Source organism: Orbicella franksi, chromosome 1, assembly GCF_964199315.1.
Source record: "Orbicella franksi chromosome 1, jaOrbFran1.1, whole genome shotgun sequence".
NCBI classification, from domain to species: Eukaryota; Metazoa; Cnidaria; class Anthozoa; order Scleractinia; family Merulinidae; genus Orbicella; species Orbicella franksi.
In genome coordinates, this window is record NC_138145.1 from 39225433 (window position 1) to 39242520 (window position 17088).

At 41.9% G+C, this 17088-nt stretch overlaps 1 protein-coding gene and 1 pseudogene across 1 annotated transcript; one reads left to right on the forward strand and one right to left on the reverse strand.

Annotated features, from left to right (window-relative positions):
- On the forward strand, window positions 1-5946 carry LOC145462437 (betaine--homocysteine S-methyltransferase 1-like). The gene is made up of 8 exons (XM_081445970.1): window positions 1-139; window positions 754-869; window positions 1886-2077; window positions 2564-2711; window positions 3509-3697; window positions 4306-4436; window positions 4584-4681; window positions 5348-5946. Exons 1-8 carry the CDS (start codon window positions 70-72, stop codon window positions 5526-5528), a joined length of 1125 nt encoding a protein of 374 aa, XP_081302096.1. The 5' UTR covers window positions 1-69; the 3' UTR covers window positions 5529-5946.
- Window positions 5947-6181: 235 nt separating this feature from the next.
- Window positions 6182-15056, reverse strand: LOC145499729 (polyunsaturated fatty acid 5-lipoxygenase-like; annotated as a pseudogene).
- Window positions 15057-17088: the final 2032 nt, after the last annotated feature.

Below are 17088 nucleotides of genomic sequence, written 5' to 3' on the forward strand. Positions count from 1 at the left end.
AAACGCGGAATCCTCGAGAGGTTGGATGCTGATGAGGTCGTTATTGGCGATGGAGGGTTTCTGTACTGCATGGAGCGACGGGGGTATGTCAAAGCTGGCGCTTGGACACCGGAGGCCACAGTAGAGCACCCACAAGCTGGTCAGTAAAATAACTACTAATGACTGTAGATTTATTTCTTGAATCTAACCGCTTCAAGAGGAACAGGAATTGGTCCGTGAAATCGGTCGTTCGGGAAAGCGAAGGTATAGGTGTAGCTGCCTAATATATACAACTTGTAAGGCGTGTTTACTTGCGAATTGCTACACAGCAAATGCGACCTGCAGCTGTCGAGTTTTCTAAAAGGTTTGAGCCGAGAATTGATTCGCGTTTGCGGGCGTTTTGAGTTATGTAAGTCAGCCACTTCAATGGCTTTCTTGCACCCATAATCGTATTTAGAAGAAATGTTCCGATAAGTCTGAAAATCTCCAGCGAAGAGCAAAACTCACGCCTTTTTCACTTTTCAAGCAAACAGAAAGCATATCTACGGGTAAGCGCTGCAAATTTATAGAGTATTGCTCTAAGTTTCAGCCATCGTTACCTTTTTTAAGTAGTAATTAATATACCGCCCTAAGCGCCCTCTGCCATTTTATACATCCTCAGCGCCAGTCACGCAATGAAAGCTAATGAACCTGCGTGACATATAAGAGCCCCATGTAACAACAGGAAAGTCACGCACCACTTCCTTTACAGCGTGAGTTTCTCTGTCTTTGCAGTACGACAGCTTCACACCGAATTTCTTAGAGCAGGAGCTGATGTGATGCAGACATTCACTTTTTATGCCAGCGAAGACAAGCTAACGAATCGTGGGCATACAGCGGGAAACATAGGGGTAATATATTATAAAAAGAAAACAAGATTTTAAATAGTATAGGCTATGCTAACTCAAACGGCTGAATGTAATCTGATTGGCTGAGCCATCGTGCATTAACACCATTAGTATATAGTGGCTGGTAGGTCTCCCAGATAATGCCAAGGTTTTCTCGTTTCTCCGATGTTTCAAAAAAGATTTAGAAATATTATTGGATAATTTATACGATAGAACACTAAAGAAAGGAAATTGACTGTTATGCGACTGAAAACCATTAAAATTTTAATGCACCAATCAGCGTATGTAAACATAAGTGACACACTCGGCTGTTGCCCCGTGTGCCACTTTTTTGCTTTTACCATATTTTGACGTCACCTGTGATCTATTATTGAACATACGCACAGCAACATGGAATCTATCTGTGCTTTATAAGTAGCCACTCCGCTATGTTCCATTGGAAATCCGCGAATCTGATTGGTTCTCTCGTCGTTTTCTATTCGCTTAAAAATACACAAAAAGGTTTTGTACTGCAATCTTTAAAGGGGCTCAGTCACGCTATTTTGAATTATTTTGGCCACATACAAGATTACCTTTAAATGGTAGGAAACCTAAAAATAACAGTTTAATAAGATAGAAAACACCAAAGAGATAATGATAAACCATAAAGGAACGAGGATGGCTAAGGATGGAGAAGATTAACACGGATTACAAACGACGAATTTGAAAAATTGAGGCTAAATGTTTCAATGTGCGCAAACCGTGACTGAGCCCCTTTACGAGTGTCTACGAAAAAAGTCATGGGAGCACTCGCCCTCGTTTCGTACGAGAGATAGTCAACTTGGCTTCGCTCATGGAAAACTCGGGCTTAACTTAAGCAAACAAAGAAACAAAAAATGTTACTGACGTCATCTATACATGATACATGTGTTCTCTGATAAAGAACCAATCAAAATGCAAGAATGATTTTACTTATTATATAAGCACCTTGTAGAAATCTGGAGCTCATAATGTAATTGCTTGTTATTATGTCTTTGTAGTATGAGGCCATTAACCAGGCTGCCTGTGATCTTGCCAAAGAAGTAGCCAGCAAAGGAGACGCCCTCGTAGCTGGAAACATTTCACAAGTGCCTGCTTATCTAAAGGGACTTGGAAAGGAGGCAGTTCAGAAAGAATTCAAAAAACAAACCGACATTTTTGTGAAAAATGATGTCGATTTCTTGATAGGGGAGGTAAATATGCCGTACTGTAGATGTTTTATTTCGGGAGTAATTCAACAACCATTATCTTTCATCAGGGTAAGAGGGTTGAGGGGGTTGGGGGGGATAGAGAGGGGAAGGAATCGAAACCGGATTCTGTGTTTTCGATTTTCCAGGTGCTTTGATAATCTACCATTTTATTACGTTTTGTTTCAGCTGAAAACCTCTATGCCATCAATCAATCAATCGAAAAGCACAACAAACGTCCTTTTTGATACCCTAGCTATTAACTGAGACCTGAGTCTTAAATCAATGCCCTGTTTTAGACCATTGTTTAAGGGTAATGTTTACATGCTTTTATCTGGTAGGAAAACATACCCAATTCAAGACTGGAGTGTTAAAACTACACCCGACTTGAGACCTGCAAATACCTACGTAGCCCATATAAGGGAGTTCTTCCACCCCCGCCGCTCCCCCCCCCCTCCCCCTTTTCACGGCTTAACTTTCCTGATTTTTCAGCTGTTCAGATATGCCGAGCAAGCCGAATGGGCCACAGAGGTGATGAAGGCCACAGGTAAACCAGTCGCTGTGTGTCTGTCTGTCAGCCTCGCTGGAGATATGAATGGAGTTCTGCCTGGAGAATGTGCTGTGCGGGTTGCTCGCGCGGGTACGTGTGGGTAATCGGAGCTCAGATCTCGACAATCGTACCCTGAGTACCAGAGCTTAATTCTCTCGCGGGCAACGGGATGCTTCGGGTCATTAGGTAGACTTGAGCGAATCCTGAAACCGCTCGTGAAAAGTCTCTAGCACCCAACTTGAATTCCTAACTGAGAATGTGACGTCATGTTTTCTGTTGGTTTTCTAACAGTTCTCGGCCAATCAAAGAGCAGAAACTTGACATATCTGCTTGCTAGACAGTAGGGTTGGTTTCGATTTTCTTTTTGTTTTTGATTTTCTTTTTTTTCAATAAACTTATGATGTTTTCTGAAAACTTGAATAAGTAAATAATTTAGGTCTGAAAGCTTGATTAAATCTTGTAATTAAGTCAATTGTAATTTAGTTGCTAATCTCCTGTCAGGTGCATAACTCATTTTATCTACAATATACCACATGCCTTTGGTCTGTTTTTGATGTCTCTATAGTACAACCTCAAGTTGTAATGATAATTATCTATTTTTCTTCATCTTTTTTCTTTGCCCCTTGTCGTCACTGTAGTTGTTAGTAGTGTACTGTAAGTCGTGTAGATATTGTAATTTGAATAGTGTAAATAATTAGTGCAATATCATGTAAATAGAGCTAGTGCTGTAAGTAGTCTAAATAGTGTACCGTTCGTAATTGTATCGTAAGCATTGTATTCCCTTGTGTTATTGCAAATAAAAAAACAAAAACATAAAAAAAAAAAAACTATAGAACTATACAAGAAATAGAATTTCTTTTCCTTTTTTGTTTGGTTTGTTTTTCCAGGCGCTGATATTGTGGGAGTGAATTGCTGTTTTGATCCCAGCATTTGTCTAGCTGTCGTGAAAGAAATGAAGGCTGCATTGGAAAAAGAAGGTCTCAATCGCCATCTCATAATACAGCCTATCTGTTATCATACTCCCGAGCTGAGATATGACCGTATTGGATTGTCTGGCGTCCCTGAATTCCCGTTTGGTATGGTATGACCGTTTATAATTAGTTTATATGTAATATAGTGTAACGTAACGCAACGTAGCGTACCGTAACGTGGTGTCATGTCATGTTACATGTAGTGGCTGGAAGCGATGAAGGTATTTCTACTCCCCCCCGCCCCTCCCCCATGGATGGGATGCTAGTCCATCCCATGGTTGGCCCAGCATTGCATTCGCCGGTAACCATTTTTACCCCTGGCTGGAGACAAGAACTGTAAGAGTGTCTTGCCCAAGAACACAACTCAGTGACCTCGGCCAGGGCTCGAACCAGGACCACTCGATCCTGAGACCACCGCGTCTATCAGCAATGTGGATTTAAACTCTGAACTTTTTGTTTTTGAAGGATGTTCTTATGAAAGGCAGTAATAATACCAGATTAACGATTTCTAAGCCTTCCGCAATGCTAATAGGAGATACATACCTTAACAACAGAATTTCATCTTGTACTTATAAATACCGCTAGTTCACGATACTGTTTAAACGTTACGTTATGGTACGTTACCTTACCTTACGTCACGTGACGCTACGTTACATTACGTCACGCTACGTTACGTTACTTTACGTTCTTGTGAGTCATATTTCCCATTTCAGCCCTTGGATCTCGTCTGATGAGTCGCTGGGACGTTCAGAAGTACGCACGCGAGGCTTACGATATGGGAATAAGATACATTGGAGCATGCTGTGGATTCGAGCCCTATCATGTCAGGGCCATAGCAGAGGAGGTATAGAAAACATCACTTTCTGCCATGAGTGTTCTATATTTTACTGCAATGAGTCAAGCTTGAATCTTATATAACTGAGTGCCTATAAATATGAAGATTTTGACTGACATAACCAAAGTTAACACTAGCTACTTCTATGTTTTCCAGCTTGCAAAAGAACGTGGAAAATTGCCTCCGGCTAGTGAGAAGCACGGCTTGTGGGGAGACGCCCTCCGACAACATACTTACCCGTGGGTAAGAGCAAGGTAAGCTAATATCCCAGGGGTATAGCTTAGAAAGAGATCAATAACCTTTGACGATATGTTAAGCATAAATTGTGGGGAAAAGTCCTCCGGTAGCATACTTATCCGTGGGAAAGGACAAGGTAGGCTAATATCTTAAGGGTATAGCTTAGAAAGCCGGGCAGATAACCACTGACATTGTGAAGCATAAATTGTGGGGAGGAGCCCTCTGGTAACATACTTCCCTAGGATTTAGGGACGGGCAAGCTACATCCCAGGGGTAGAGCTGAAAACAGCTCAATACCTAATTGAGAACCATTGACTGGGGAGACTTCTCTGGGGCAGCACTACCCGTGAGATGCTGAGCAAGGTACAATGTATGTCCCAGAGGTCTTACTGTTGAGCTGTGTCTGAAGAATATCTTTCTTATAGTTTCAAACGGTTCTTTAGTAAAACTTGCCAGTAAAAGAAAGGGAGTTTTTGTGCAAGATGGCCTCATCATGCATATTATGAAGAAAACGTAACAACTTGTAGCTAAACGGTGTTACATCCTTTTTGATTTCAAGATGTCTTGGTACACACAATATGGACTTGCACTAACTTAACATTCAGTTTGATTATTAGAATCAGTTCTAACAACAGAAATGTTCAGCATTTAGTGACAAAAACATTTATTACTTATTTTTCCAGGGCAAGACGCAGCCACTGGGAAAATCTAAACCCCGCCAGCGGTCGCCCTCTGAGTTCAGCCCACGCCAAGTTGGAGAGAGAGTGGGATCTGCAACCTGGGCACAAAGATTTGTCTCAGGATAAAGCTCTGACCACTGATGAGGAGCTTAAAGAACTGGCAGGCAGATATCAGGAGGCGTGAAGGCAGCCGATGATCTTACATTGATTTGCTAGTCAATATACAGGGGCTGCTTGTACAACACGATTGCCTGTTTTAAAATTAAATTCAATGGGCAGTTATAAATTGAATCCCCATGTATAGGACTGGAACTAGCTTGCAATGGAGGCTCATTTGCATTTGAAAAGACTCCCGCATTAGCCTCGGTTGCAAGCTAGCTCCAGTCCAATACCGAGAATACGAATGTGGCCTATAGCATTCTCGACGATAATTAGCTATGTTAACCAATGTACCACAAACACAGAAAAATAATAAAATATCAAGGTATTTTTTGGTAAATTTGTATAAAGACAATACTTCTTTTCCTATCTTTTACTAAGGGAACATACATGAGGTGAAACAGGTAGATTTCTACAGGACCCGCAGAGAATTTTGACAGCAAGGGATCATTTTCAAGTCTTTTATATCCTTTTATAATATTCAACAAAACGTAACAACACCTACCAATAATAAATGTATTTTTGCTCCGAAATACATCTTTGAAACTAAATGAAAATGCCGAGCTTCTTTAGGAATTTAAAGGTATCACGAGCGAATTTGAGAAAAAAAAAAGTTGAATAAACACCGATGTATTTTTGTTTTTGTTTTTCAAGTGAATCCAAGTCCATTTTCGATAGGCCGTTAGACTAGAGCAGGCAGTTTCGATGCTTAAGTGTGAATACTGTTAGCAATCCAGGCTGGTAGGAAATAAGGATAGGGCAAGTGGCCTTCCTTGAATCTTTTCACATTCCTTTTGCGAAATGGTGGACGTAACATAACCATGCAAGTAGTTGTAATACTTCTGGACAACCAATCTTCCTTTCTTATCCGGAACACGAAGAACGAAGTCAAAAAGAGAGTCGTAATGCATGGCTGCCAAAGTCATCGATAGCGCCGCCTGACGCTGGAACAAACATAAAAAAAAAAACGTGTTAGCGTAGAAGTTTTCGAAGCTGCACACTTGCCCGTCTTGTTACGTGACATGACCAATAACACAAGTTGTCGTGGTAAATAGCGCATACCAGAAATGAGAGAGTGTGTTTGCTAATTTTCCAGGGGGGCGGGATACTCTGTAAATCTTTGGGTAGGGGTGTGCCGCTGGGACCATGATTAGTTTGATTTTGCAACCCTATTCTAGAGTAAACCCTACCCTATCCTAGACTAACAATTTTCACGCAGAAACTATAGTACGCTAACTAATTGCTAACAAAGTCACTTCCGAGTTTCAATTTCTATATTTTACGATAATTGCAGAGTCTCGCTCGCTGATTGGCTAATTTTCATTGTCAATAAGTGGACTGACACATGATTTTATCATTTATGCGATGCGTCAAAGAGCGAGGGCGGACAATTTAACTATTTGTTATCGTAAAATTTGACGTCAATTTGGTATATTCAGGGTATATTCAGTCAGGTGACACGCTCAGACCAATCGTGCGCGAACGAAACTTTTTGATGGATAAACAAGGGAATCCATCGTCGAAAGGGGCATAGTCCACCGGTACTAACAGCTTCTCAACTTCGTGAATGCTTGTTGAATGGACATCCAATCCAAAAAGAAATAAAGGATAGGTCCAGGCGCACGCTCCTCGGCGTACGTAATTCAATTCATACAGTTCAATTTTAAGACCGAAGTAGCTCAAAGTACGTGCACATTGCTTATTAGGGGACTGTGGGAGATCCCCTAGTGTGGGGGACGGAGGTACCTACCTCACATGTCTCTCTCCTGGGGAGGTTGTTGAAGCCGTAGTGCCCAGCCCCCGCGTTATCGTCGATGTAGAGTTTACTCGGCATGTTGAGCGTCAGAGCTCCACTGTGATCCACAGGATAGTTGACCGCGCTGTGCTGGGCACTAGTCGCCCAAATGAAGCGAGTCAAGTGCTTTTTTAGACTCCATTTGGAAGTTATTTTACCAGGAAAGTCTTTCACCTGAGAGAGACGAACGTGTTTAAATTAAGTTAAAAGACGAGCATAGGGACTAGAGAAAGAGAAATGGCATAATCCGATAACAATTATTACAATTGGACTCCTCTATCTCGAGCTCTCAAGAGAAATTAAAAATTGGGTTTGAAATTAACAACAGTGTCATCCTCGGACATCCAGAGGCAGTCAGCTGGAACGGCATCAAGAAGTAACCCACCAAAGACTTACTTGGTGCCACTCCTACCCCAGCTAGCTACCCTAGGGTGTCCGAGGACAGGATGAAACGAGGTTGGCACACGTTTGTAAAAAAAACAAACAAACAAAAAAAGGATGCAGTTCGATAAAACAATCAATAATTGTTGCGTTCTACACATCTGAAGTCAAATTATACACACTTCAGCAAGTAAATACCCTGTACAGTATTAAATGCATCTGTAAAATGTCAGAGTTGTAAACAGCTGAGGCTAAAATAACAAAGTTGGCGCAGTCTCGTGGACTGTACAACTGTCCTAACTAAAGTCGTGGAGATGGCGAGCTTGGCTTCAGTCTAAATTAGGTCAAAATATTGAGGAATTCGAGACTAACCGAGTTCGAGAAATTAGAATTATTTTAAAAACGTATCGGAAAAATATTTCCAGCAGTAACTTGAGGTTTCGAGTTTCGTTATCATTTTTGTTTTTGTTTTTCTTTTCTTTTTTCTTTCTTTCTTTTTTTTTTTTTTCTCTCCTTAGCTTTCTGTTGTTGTAGTCGTTGCTTCTTAGCTAAGCTAACCAAAGTAGCAAAAGAACGTTGAAAACTTTTCCCTCCCCTATCTCCCACGTTTTCATCTGCGCGGCCACTTGTAGGGATCGAGTGTTATAGAAATCTTACCTTCCCAGATCCCAGTGAAACATCATTGGCAAAATTCTGGAGTTCAGAGTCGGCCTGAACTTCCTTGTGTGAATTGTAATACCTTCAACAACGAATAGACAAACAGTTGCTTTACCAGCTCAAAAGTGGAGAAATTTTGCAAAAGGATACACAAAAGATATTTTCCTGTGCAGAACAACTTTACTTTGTCAATAACCATTTTATTATACTATAGGCACTTAGTGACTGGCCCCAAGAGAAGTAGAGAGTTTTAATTGTTCCGATCCTCAAGACCCTGAAACATTGTGGTTCGAGGGGGAACAAAGTCATTGTTTTACCTGGAGCCAGTCATCAAGTGTTTTGTTATACTTTCTAACTCAATTATAAAATATACTGCTCAAAAAAATGTTTTCTTGACGCGGGCTGGCACACAAAGTTGCCGCGGTTTCAAGGTGCACAACCTGATCACGTGCGAGTCGAAAGTCCAAGTTGTTGTTTCCATAGGAAGTTAGTGAGTTTTGTCCGCCCTGGAGAGTAAGTAAGTTTTGAACCGTGACACATAGTTATCCTCCAGTCGGAAAAAGTATTTTGAGTTGGGTGGTATTACAATCTTCATTGAGCTTCATTTTAGTGGAAAGTTATACCTGCCAATTCTAACCCCTTAGGCGTGAGCCTCAAGCTTGGCGGACAAAAATTACGATCTCACTCCTTCCAGCGCTTTGCCAATCAATTCCTAACGCCTAGCTGAGAATATTGCGCGATTACAGCCTTAATGGCACTGTTTCGAAAAATATGTAAACTTAATTGAACAAATGAAAGAAAAGAAAAGTTTACGAAGATGATGGTAGACTTCCTCGGATTCTCCTATTTTTAAAAATGTGCTATACACGGCGTTATTTTTGGCGGAACACATGTTAGAACTAGGACTGGAAAATGTGAAGCGTCTTCGGAAATTTTCGGAGAGTCCTCGGAAACCTTCGGACATCTTCGGATATGTTCGGACAATTCTTGAAAATTTCATGCCCGTGACACGAAAAACCTTTGCAGGTGTAGGTAAGTTGTGATCGAAAATATTTTGGCAAATGTTGTGATTTACACACGCTATATTTTCTGACGTGTGAGTGCTCACTTTAACACAACCGGTCTGCACACGACAGCTTGCGGCACCGTTTTCTATAACATCATTACGTTAAGCACAATAGAATGATAACAAGTCGCTGTCCACTTACTCGTCGACGTATTCGTTGACCATATTTGATATCGCCTCATGTATCAGCTCTCCATCGTCCCTGTACGGAAAATACGGAAGCTTATTTCTGTCGTCAAGTCCTCGTTTCTTTGAAAATAAAATTATTTCAGAAGAGCTTCTCTGAACTGTGGTAAGAATAATTATCACATAAAGTGAATACTTGGAGCCGACTGGCTGATAGCTGCTGGAGCTTATCCCGGTTTCTGTAGCATGAAGCGGTTAGGAGTATTTCTCGACCGGGTGCTAGTCCATCGCAGGTCACTCCCCGGCAATTTGTTAGGTTTCCCCAACAATTCGCCGGTACCCATTTGTACTCCTGGGTGGAGAGAGGAACTGTGAGAGTTTAGTGTCTTGCACAAGAACACAACACAGTGTCCCCAGCCACGCCTCGAACCCGGACCGCTCGATCCAAGAATTATTTCCCCAATAGCGCTTGCTCTCAATGGCTATCTCAAGGTCACAGACATTAAAGGAGCTCGGTCACGGGATTTTGAGTTAGTTTGGCCACGTACAAAATTAAAATTGAAAGAAACCAGAAAATATTAGTTTACTGAGATAGAAAAATCCCAGAGAGATAATAGTTAATAATTATTCACCGAAGTGGAGGTAAATATCCACCACTTTCACCGACACTGAGGTAAATGATTGTTTAAGTATATACCACACAAGCTGAATAACTAGCGGACCAAAGAGTAACTATTTGTTTAAGAGTAACTTTATTTGAAACGGGAAGCCATTCTGTTTTTCTTCGGCTGCTCGGAGGTGAATAGTACTTGGCTAATCACCTCCGAGCTGGCCAATCAGCGTGCGCCAGAAGTACTACTCACTTGTGTGGTTTATACTAATTACTGCCATTCCATGTGGATTCACCATTGTCTTTGCTGTGTTATAAACTAATGTAACAAATGACGTCGGGATCTACGAACCTAAATAATCTAAGATTCTCGGCAAACAAAATAAACTGTTTCGAATCCCTCGGCATCAGTCCGTAAGGGGTTAAATATATATAACAACAAATTATGAATATTGATAACTGATAAAGGGCAAATAACTAGATCATTTTTGGTTGCTTGTCCACACATTTTAAGTGGTAGTTTCAAACGAAACTAATGTAGCAGTCAGTAAGCAACTACATTGTACCAACCTTGATATTGCCCAAGAAGTCTGTATCATCCCAGCTTATTTCCTGATAGGCCCTAGATACCATTACCTGAGAGCCACTGAGTCCAACAGTCAGGTGGCTGTTTATGGAGCCGTTCTCCGCCATGAGGAATGGAGTCCCAAACGAATTGGTCCCAATCAGTCCCCTGCAATGATGCTTTAAGAGGTGATGAAGAGGGTGCGATTTTGTCAGGTTCCGATGCATGCATACACGGGCTCCATAAACATATGGAGCCTGTAAAGATGCTCCACAATCTGGTTTTGAGCGTAGTCTTCTCCTTGAAGGACATGCTTAGCCATCAACCAGAGTTCACTATCTTCTGGAGTAATCACTGGAGAAGCTAAACGAAAGCAAGTGAAGAGAAACCTGAAAGAGTTATTCTTGACAGGAACGTGTGGGTCCGTTCGTCAAACCGAGCTTGGTTGTAAACTTTGAAGAAAGCTGTACTCACAAATGGAGTAAAATAACGTGACCTAAAGTATACTAAGTTAAAAAAAGTAAAGCAAAATAAAGCAACGCAAAGCAAAAGAAAGTGGAATAGCACTTAAGGTAGAGCAGAGAAGAGTATGGTAGAGCGGAGTAGAAGAGTCGAGTCGAGTCGAGTCGAGTCGAGTCGGGTCGGGTCGGGTCGGGTCGGATCGTGTGGAGTGGAGTGGAGTGGAGTGGAGTGGAGTCGAGTAGAGTGGAGTAGAATATAAACGTCATACCTGAAGAGCTGTTTAATTGAGTGGCAACCGGTTTAAGCAGGTTTGGCCGTTGTTGTCGACTGAGTTTTGATGCAAAAATGGCGATAGGTGAGAAGGCATCCATTAGTTTTCAAAACCTGTCGACGCCAAGTGAATCCAGTCCGTCATAGAGAGGATAATGCACCACATAAACAAATCCCTCAGATACTGCCTGTCAACGTTATTATATTAAGTTTTATTTTATAGCAAGGACGACAATTGATAGAATGATTGGTTACTGCTGAGCAGACTGATTTTTACAACACGGACTGCCAATACATACATTTACTTACACGGTTTGAAACTACTCAGCAGCCCGGGCGTCAGAATAGACAGATGAGCTCATTATTTGTGAATGTTTGTACTCCACGTTATAATCCATCAAATTCGCGCGCGATTGGTCTAAACGCGTCACGTGACTGAATATTTCCCAACAAAAACTGAGGACTATCCGAGTGTTATAATCCATCAAATATTTTCGCTCGCGCGCGATTGGTCTAAACGCGTCACGTGACTGAATATGCCCCAGCTAAAACTGGGAAATATCCGAGTGATAATCCACAATTTTCAACACCGGGCGTGTTACGAAAAATATTTGAAGGATAATAAGCGCAATAGCCTCCATTTGGCGCGAAAATATGCTCGGATATTTGTCTTTGGACATTATCAGTTCCTCAAAGCTCACAGTTTTCCTCGAGCTAGGCTCTCGGAGCATATTTCCCCGCCAAATGGAGGCTATTGTTTATATATCGATATACCTTTTGAAGTGAAATGTCTAGCCCAATCACATCCTGTATTTCTCCTTCCCAGTCAAAGCTTGGATTTAATTTTCTACTCAATTCTGTCCAGTCCACTCCTCCATGTACTTCTGAAATGTTTTGGATTCACAGTGTTTTCCCGAAGATCAGTCACATGAATTTTCAGGGAGACTTAACTTAACACCAATAATAATTAGTTTAAATTCAAACTCGCCGATTTGATTTTTTTATATTTTTGAGTGGCAATTCCTGGTTTCCTTAGTCTAGATAAAATCTTCACCCTACTAGTCAGTTTTATGAAAAATGATACCCTATTCTAGACGCAAACGCTCTGATTTATATACCCTATGCTAAGGTAAACTGCTTGAAAAACCATACCCTTCACAGCGGCACATACCTATATAGCCCATATATGGCAGTACCCCCCCGGGTCATAGGCATCTTCGACCACATCTTTAGCAAACCTTTGACTTGAATCGCAGACAAATTTGATTACACTTTTGACCCACCTTTGACAGTGCGCAAAGGCGTATCAAAGGATCATGTTTAACCCTAAAAACAAAGGCGTTCACAGGTGAGTAAAAACGGCCTTTCACGCCTTTGATTTTGGTGGCAAAGGTTTATTCAAAGATGATCTTTGATTCGCATCAAAGATCGTCAAAAGCATGCAAAGGCGGCCTTTACAAAACCTTTGACCACACATTTGACGCGCGGTAAACGCGATTTTTCGTGCCGTGTATCGATTTTGAGAAACTGTCGGGATACCGCTACAAAACCGTTAATAATATATACTCAGGAAGCCAATTTGATAAATTTGATCGACACGTTAACAGTGTCGAGAGTGTCACTGATATCAAGGCATTAGGAATACTGTATACCAGTCACGAATAGGGGACACTGACTTACTACAGGCTTAGCTTGTTAACCGTCGCTTCTTACCTTACATTGGTGACCTCAAGCGTAAAACTCTAGCTTAGAAAACACATTTCGTAAGCAGGCGTAAGCCATGATTCTCGGCAAAAATATAATTTTCATTAAAAACAGATCCATTCATTACGTTTAATACGAAACTGTGGTCGTTCGTCCACCGTGCTAGTGCACCTATATCAGTTTCATAGCCGAGGTTACTTATACTGCTATGCTATGGCGTGGAGTAGCCAAAACAGTTTGCATTCGAATGAAAAATACTGTACATATCGGGCGTGAGCGAGGCACCATATGAAAAGGAGAGGATACTGGGAGGGTCTCTCCATGTCATTTAGATTTCATTTTTTTTTCTTCATGCAGGTACCTCGATTCTATTCGGCTGCTTGAAAACTTGTTATTATTCTTTTTATGCTTGTGTTTTGTCTGCTTTGTTGCACAGGCTCAGATGCATTATGCCAGATTATGCTGTAGGCGTGAATGTGTCGCTAACCGCTGCGCTACCGAACGTCTTAGTTTAGTTCGCAAACGTATATTCTTCGTGGAGTGATGGTGTTATATTCTTTGTTCTAAAATCAACGTTAGCGAACTGATCTGACAGTTGCTTTTCCTCATTCCCCCGATATAATCGATCAAAATCGATACTAATCGAACCTTAATTAACGAAATCGATCAAAATCGATAATCACAAAGAACCTGGCCACCGATTTTGATCGATTTCCGCTATTAATCGATTAATTATTATCGATATTTATCGATTTTGATTGATTTTGATCAGGCAGGTACAAAAGTCGGACCGGATGAACTCGGACCGCCAGTCCGGGTCGGATCAACTCGGATCAACTCGGATCGACTCGGATCAACTCGGATCGTCTCGGATCATGAAAAAAAACATAAAATTAAATGAAATTGAAATTTTTACCCATTTGAAGGTTAAAATTCCGGTCAAAAATGGGCCAAATTAAGAAAGACTCGCGACGTTTCTCCGTGTCGTGCTGTGTAGTCAAGCCACCATTGTCCACCAAATTGATAGTTTCAGTCATAACCCATTTTTGTTACACTGCGTGATTTCGCAGAAATTCGCTTTACTTCTGTTTGGTCAAAAAGAATAACCTCACGGCAAAAGAAATAACTTCACAGCAAAAAGGATAACCTCACGGCAAAAGTAAAAGACTCACGGCAAAAGAAATCACCTCACGGTGAAAAGAATAACCTCAGGGCAAAAAGAAATAACCTCACGGTGAAAAGAATAACCTCAGAGCAAAAAGAATAACCTCACGGCAAAAGAAATAACTTCACAGCAAAAAGGATAACCTCACGGCAAAAGTAAAAGACTCACGGCAAAAGAAATCACCTCACGGTGAAAAGAATAACCTCAGAGCAAAAAGAATAACCTCACGGCAAAAGAAATAACTTCACGGCAATAGTAAAAGACTCACGGCAAATAGATAAACCTCCCGACAAAAGAAAAAGGACAAAAAGACTCACGGTGAGGTTGCCGTGGGGTTATTTCCTTTGCCGTGAGTCGTTTTGTTTTGCCGTGAGGTTATTCTTTTGGCCGTGAAGTTATTTCTTTTGCCGTGAGGTTATTTCTTTTTGTCGTGAGGTTATTTATTTTGCCGTGAGTCTTTTACTTTTGCCGTGAGTCTTTTACCTTTGCCGTGAGGTTATTCTTTTTGCCGTGAAGTTATTTCTTTTGCCATGGGGTTGTTCTTGCCGTGACAGTTGTGGGCCAGCGTGAAGTTTTGCTTAATGATTAGCTTAATCTATCAACTTCCTGTTATCCAAATTAGGAGCCAAACGGAAGTAAAGGGAATTTCTGCGAAATCACGCAGCGTCACAAAAATGGGTTATGACTGAAACTATCAATTTGGTGGACAGATGCAAATTCATTGAGAACGATTTACCTTCATCTGGGTCCATGATCGTGGAGATCGACGCGGCAGAATCAGGGATGGATGAACACGAGACGAGTCCGAGAGGAACTGGCACTTAGAACACAAAATGGCGGCTTGACAACACAGCACGACACGGAGAAACGTCGCGAGTCTTTCTTAATTTGGCCCATTTTTGACCGGAATTTTTAACCTCCAAATGGGTAAAAGTTTTAATATCATTTAATTTTATGTCTTTTTTCATGATCCGAGACGATCCGAGTTGATCCGAGTTGACCCGGACTGGCGGTCCGAGTTGATCCGGTCAGACTTTTTGTACCTGCCTATTTTGATCGAGTATCGTAATTATCGACGTATTACGTCCTGTTGATATCAAGACCACTTCTAAACTATCCATGCAAATTTTCGCGACCTCAAAACTTTAGTTTAAAGTTAAACATGTCTGGCAGTAAGGTATGATTCAAATCCTAAAATTTCTAACTATTTATTTTCAGTATAGTCTAGCGCTGCGTGCCACGAGAAGCAAGGAACAGACGAGGTATTAACAGCAAGAGAAACTATTTCTGCCATGTGCGATCTCCTCACATACACAATCTATGTCCCGGATTCCGGGACCGAGAGGGGTCTCGGGACTAGTTCCCAACATCTCCCCCCTTATATAAAAAAAAGGAAATGTCTCTTACAAAATACAACAATGGGCCCTATAAATGGCCTAAGAGAATAAGCAACTGTAAGTCAATGTAGACCTCTAGGTCAGTTCATAGTCTTCAAACCTCGAAGGAGGTTTGATGATCCTCGTTCTTGTTCTTGTGTTCCCTAGAATGGGTTCTGTAGGTTTGTCTTGGCTGGCTAGAGTTGCAAGATTCGTGGACCCATTTTTTGAGAGTCTCTGTTTCTGCGTGTTGTGTCTGCGCTGGGGGATGATTGTTACATGTAACTACAGTTTCTTCTGCTTGTGGTGTTATGGTGACGTTGCCGTTGTCCGGTGGTGGTTCCTGGATCAGTGGCGGAGGGGTGGTCTGTGTTGGTGGAGGAGACTGTTCAACTGTTGGCGTGATATGAACCCGGTTTCTACGGATGGTGCTGTTCGATGTCTGAATGGTGTATGATCTGGGTCTGTCCTGGGAGAGGATAGTTCCCTGTATCCATGGATGACCCCTCTGTGTAGGTGGAGGTTTCGCATAAACGCTTGAGCCAACAGCAAGCTCGGGATGCACTTTGGTTGGTGAGCTGTCGTAGTAGCGTTTGCTCGCAGCTCGCTTCAAGGTGAGCTCTTGAGTGACGACAGCTAGGTTCACGGGTGAAGGCTTGATGAGGTGGTTTGGTGTTGGCAGTGTTGTCCTTGTACGTCGACAGAGCATACGCTGTGCAGGTGAATATGTGAGTCCCTGGGGCGGCGTGTTCCTGTAATTTAGCAGTGCGGACTGGAGGTCAGTGGATTTCTTCAGTGCTGTTTTGGCCACTTTGACGGCAGCTTCGGCTCTCCCATTGCCTCTAGGGTGATATGGTGAGGAGGTAGTGTGTTTGAATCCATATTGTGTGGCAAAGTCCTCATATTCCTTGCTTGCGAATTGTGAGCCATTGTCAGTATGGCACATCTGTGGTATGCCAAACCGCGCAAAGTGGGCCTTGGTCTTGTTTATTACTGTGGCGGAGAGGGTGTCCTGGAGTTCGTCGACTTCTATCCAGTCCGAGAAATGGCAGACAGTAACCAGGTAGTCCTTCTGCTCATGGCTAAAGATATCTTGGCTCACAATTTGCCACGGCTGCGTTGGGATTGGTAACGACTTCATAGGTTCTTTTGTAAGAGTTTTACTGTACTGGGCACAGACACTGCAGGTGTCGCACATGTCTGAAATAGCTTTCCTCATGCCTGGCCAGAATAGGACTTCGCGGGCCATGCGAATGTTTGACTCTGCTCCAAAGTGGTTCGCATGTATTTTCCCAAGCATTGTTGAGTACATGGACTGTGGAACTAGGACTTGCTGACCTTTGTAAATGATTCCATTGTGTATGCTTAGTTTCTCTCTGAAGGTCCAGAAAGGGCGGAGGTTGGTGGC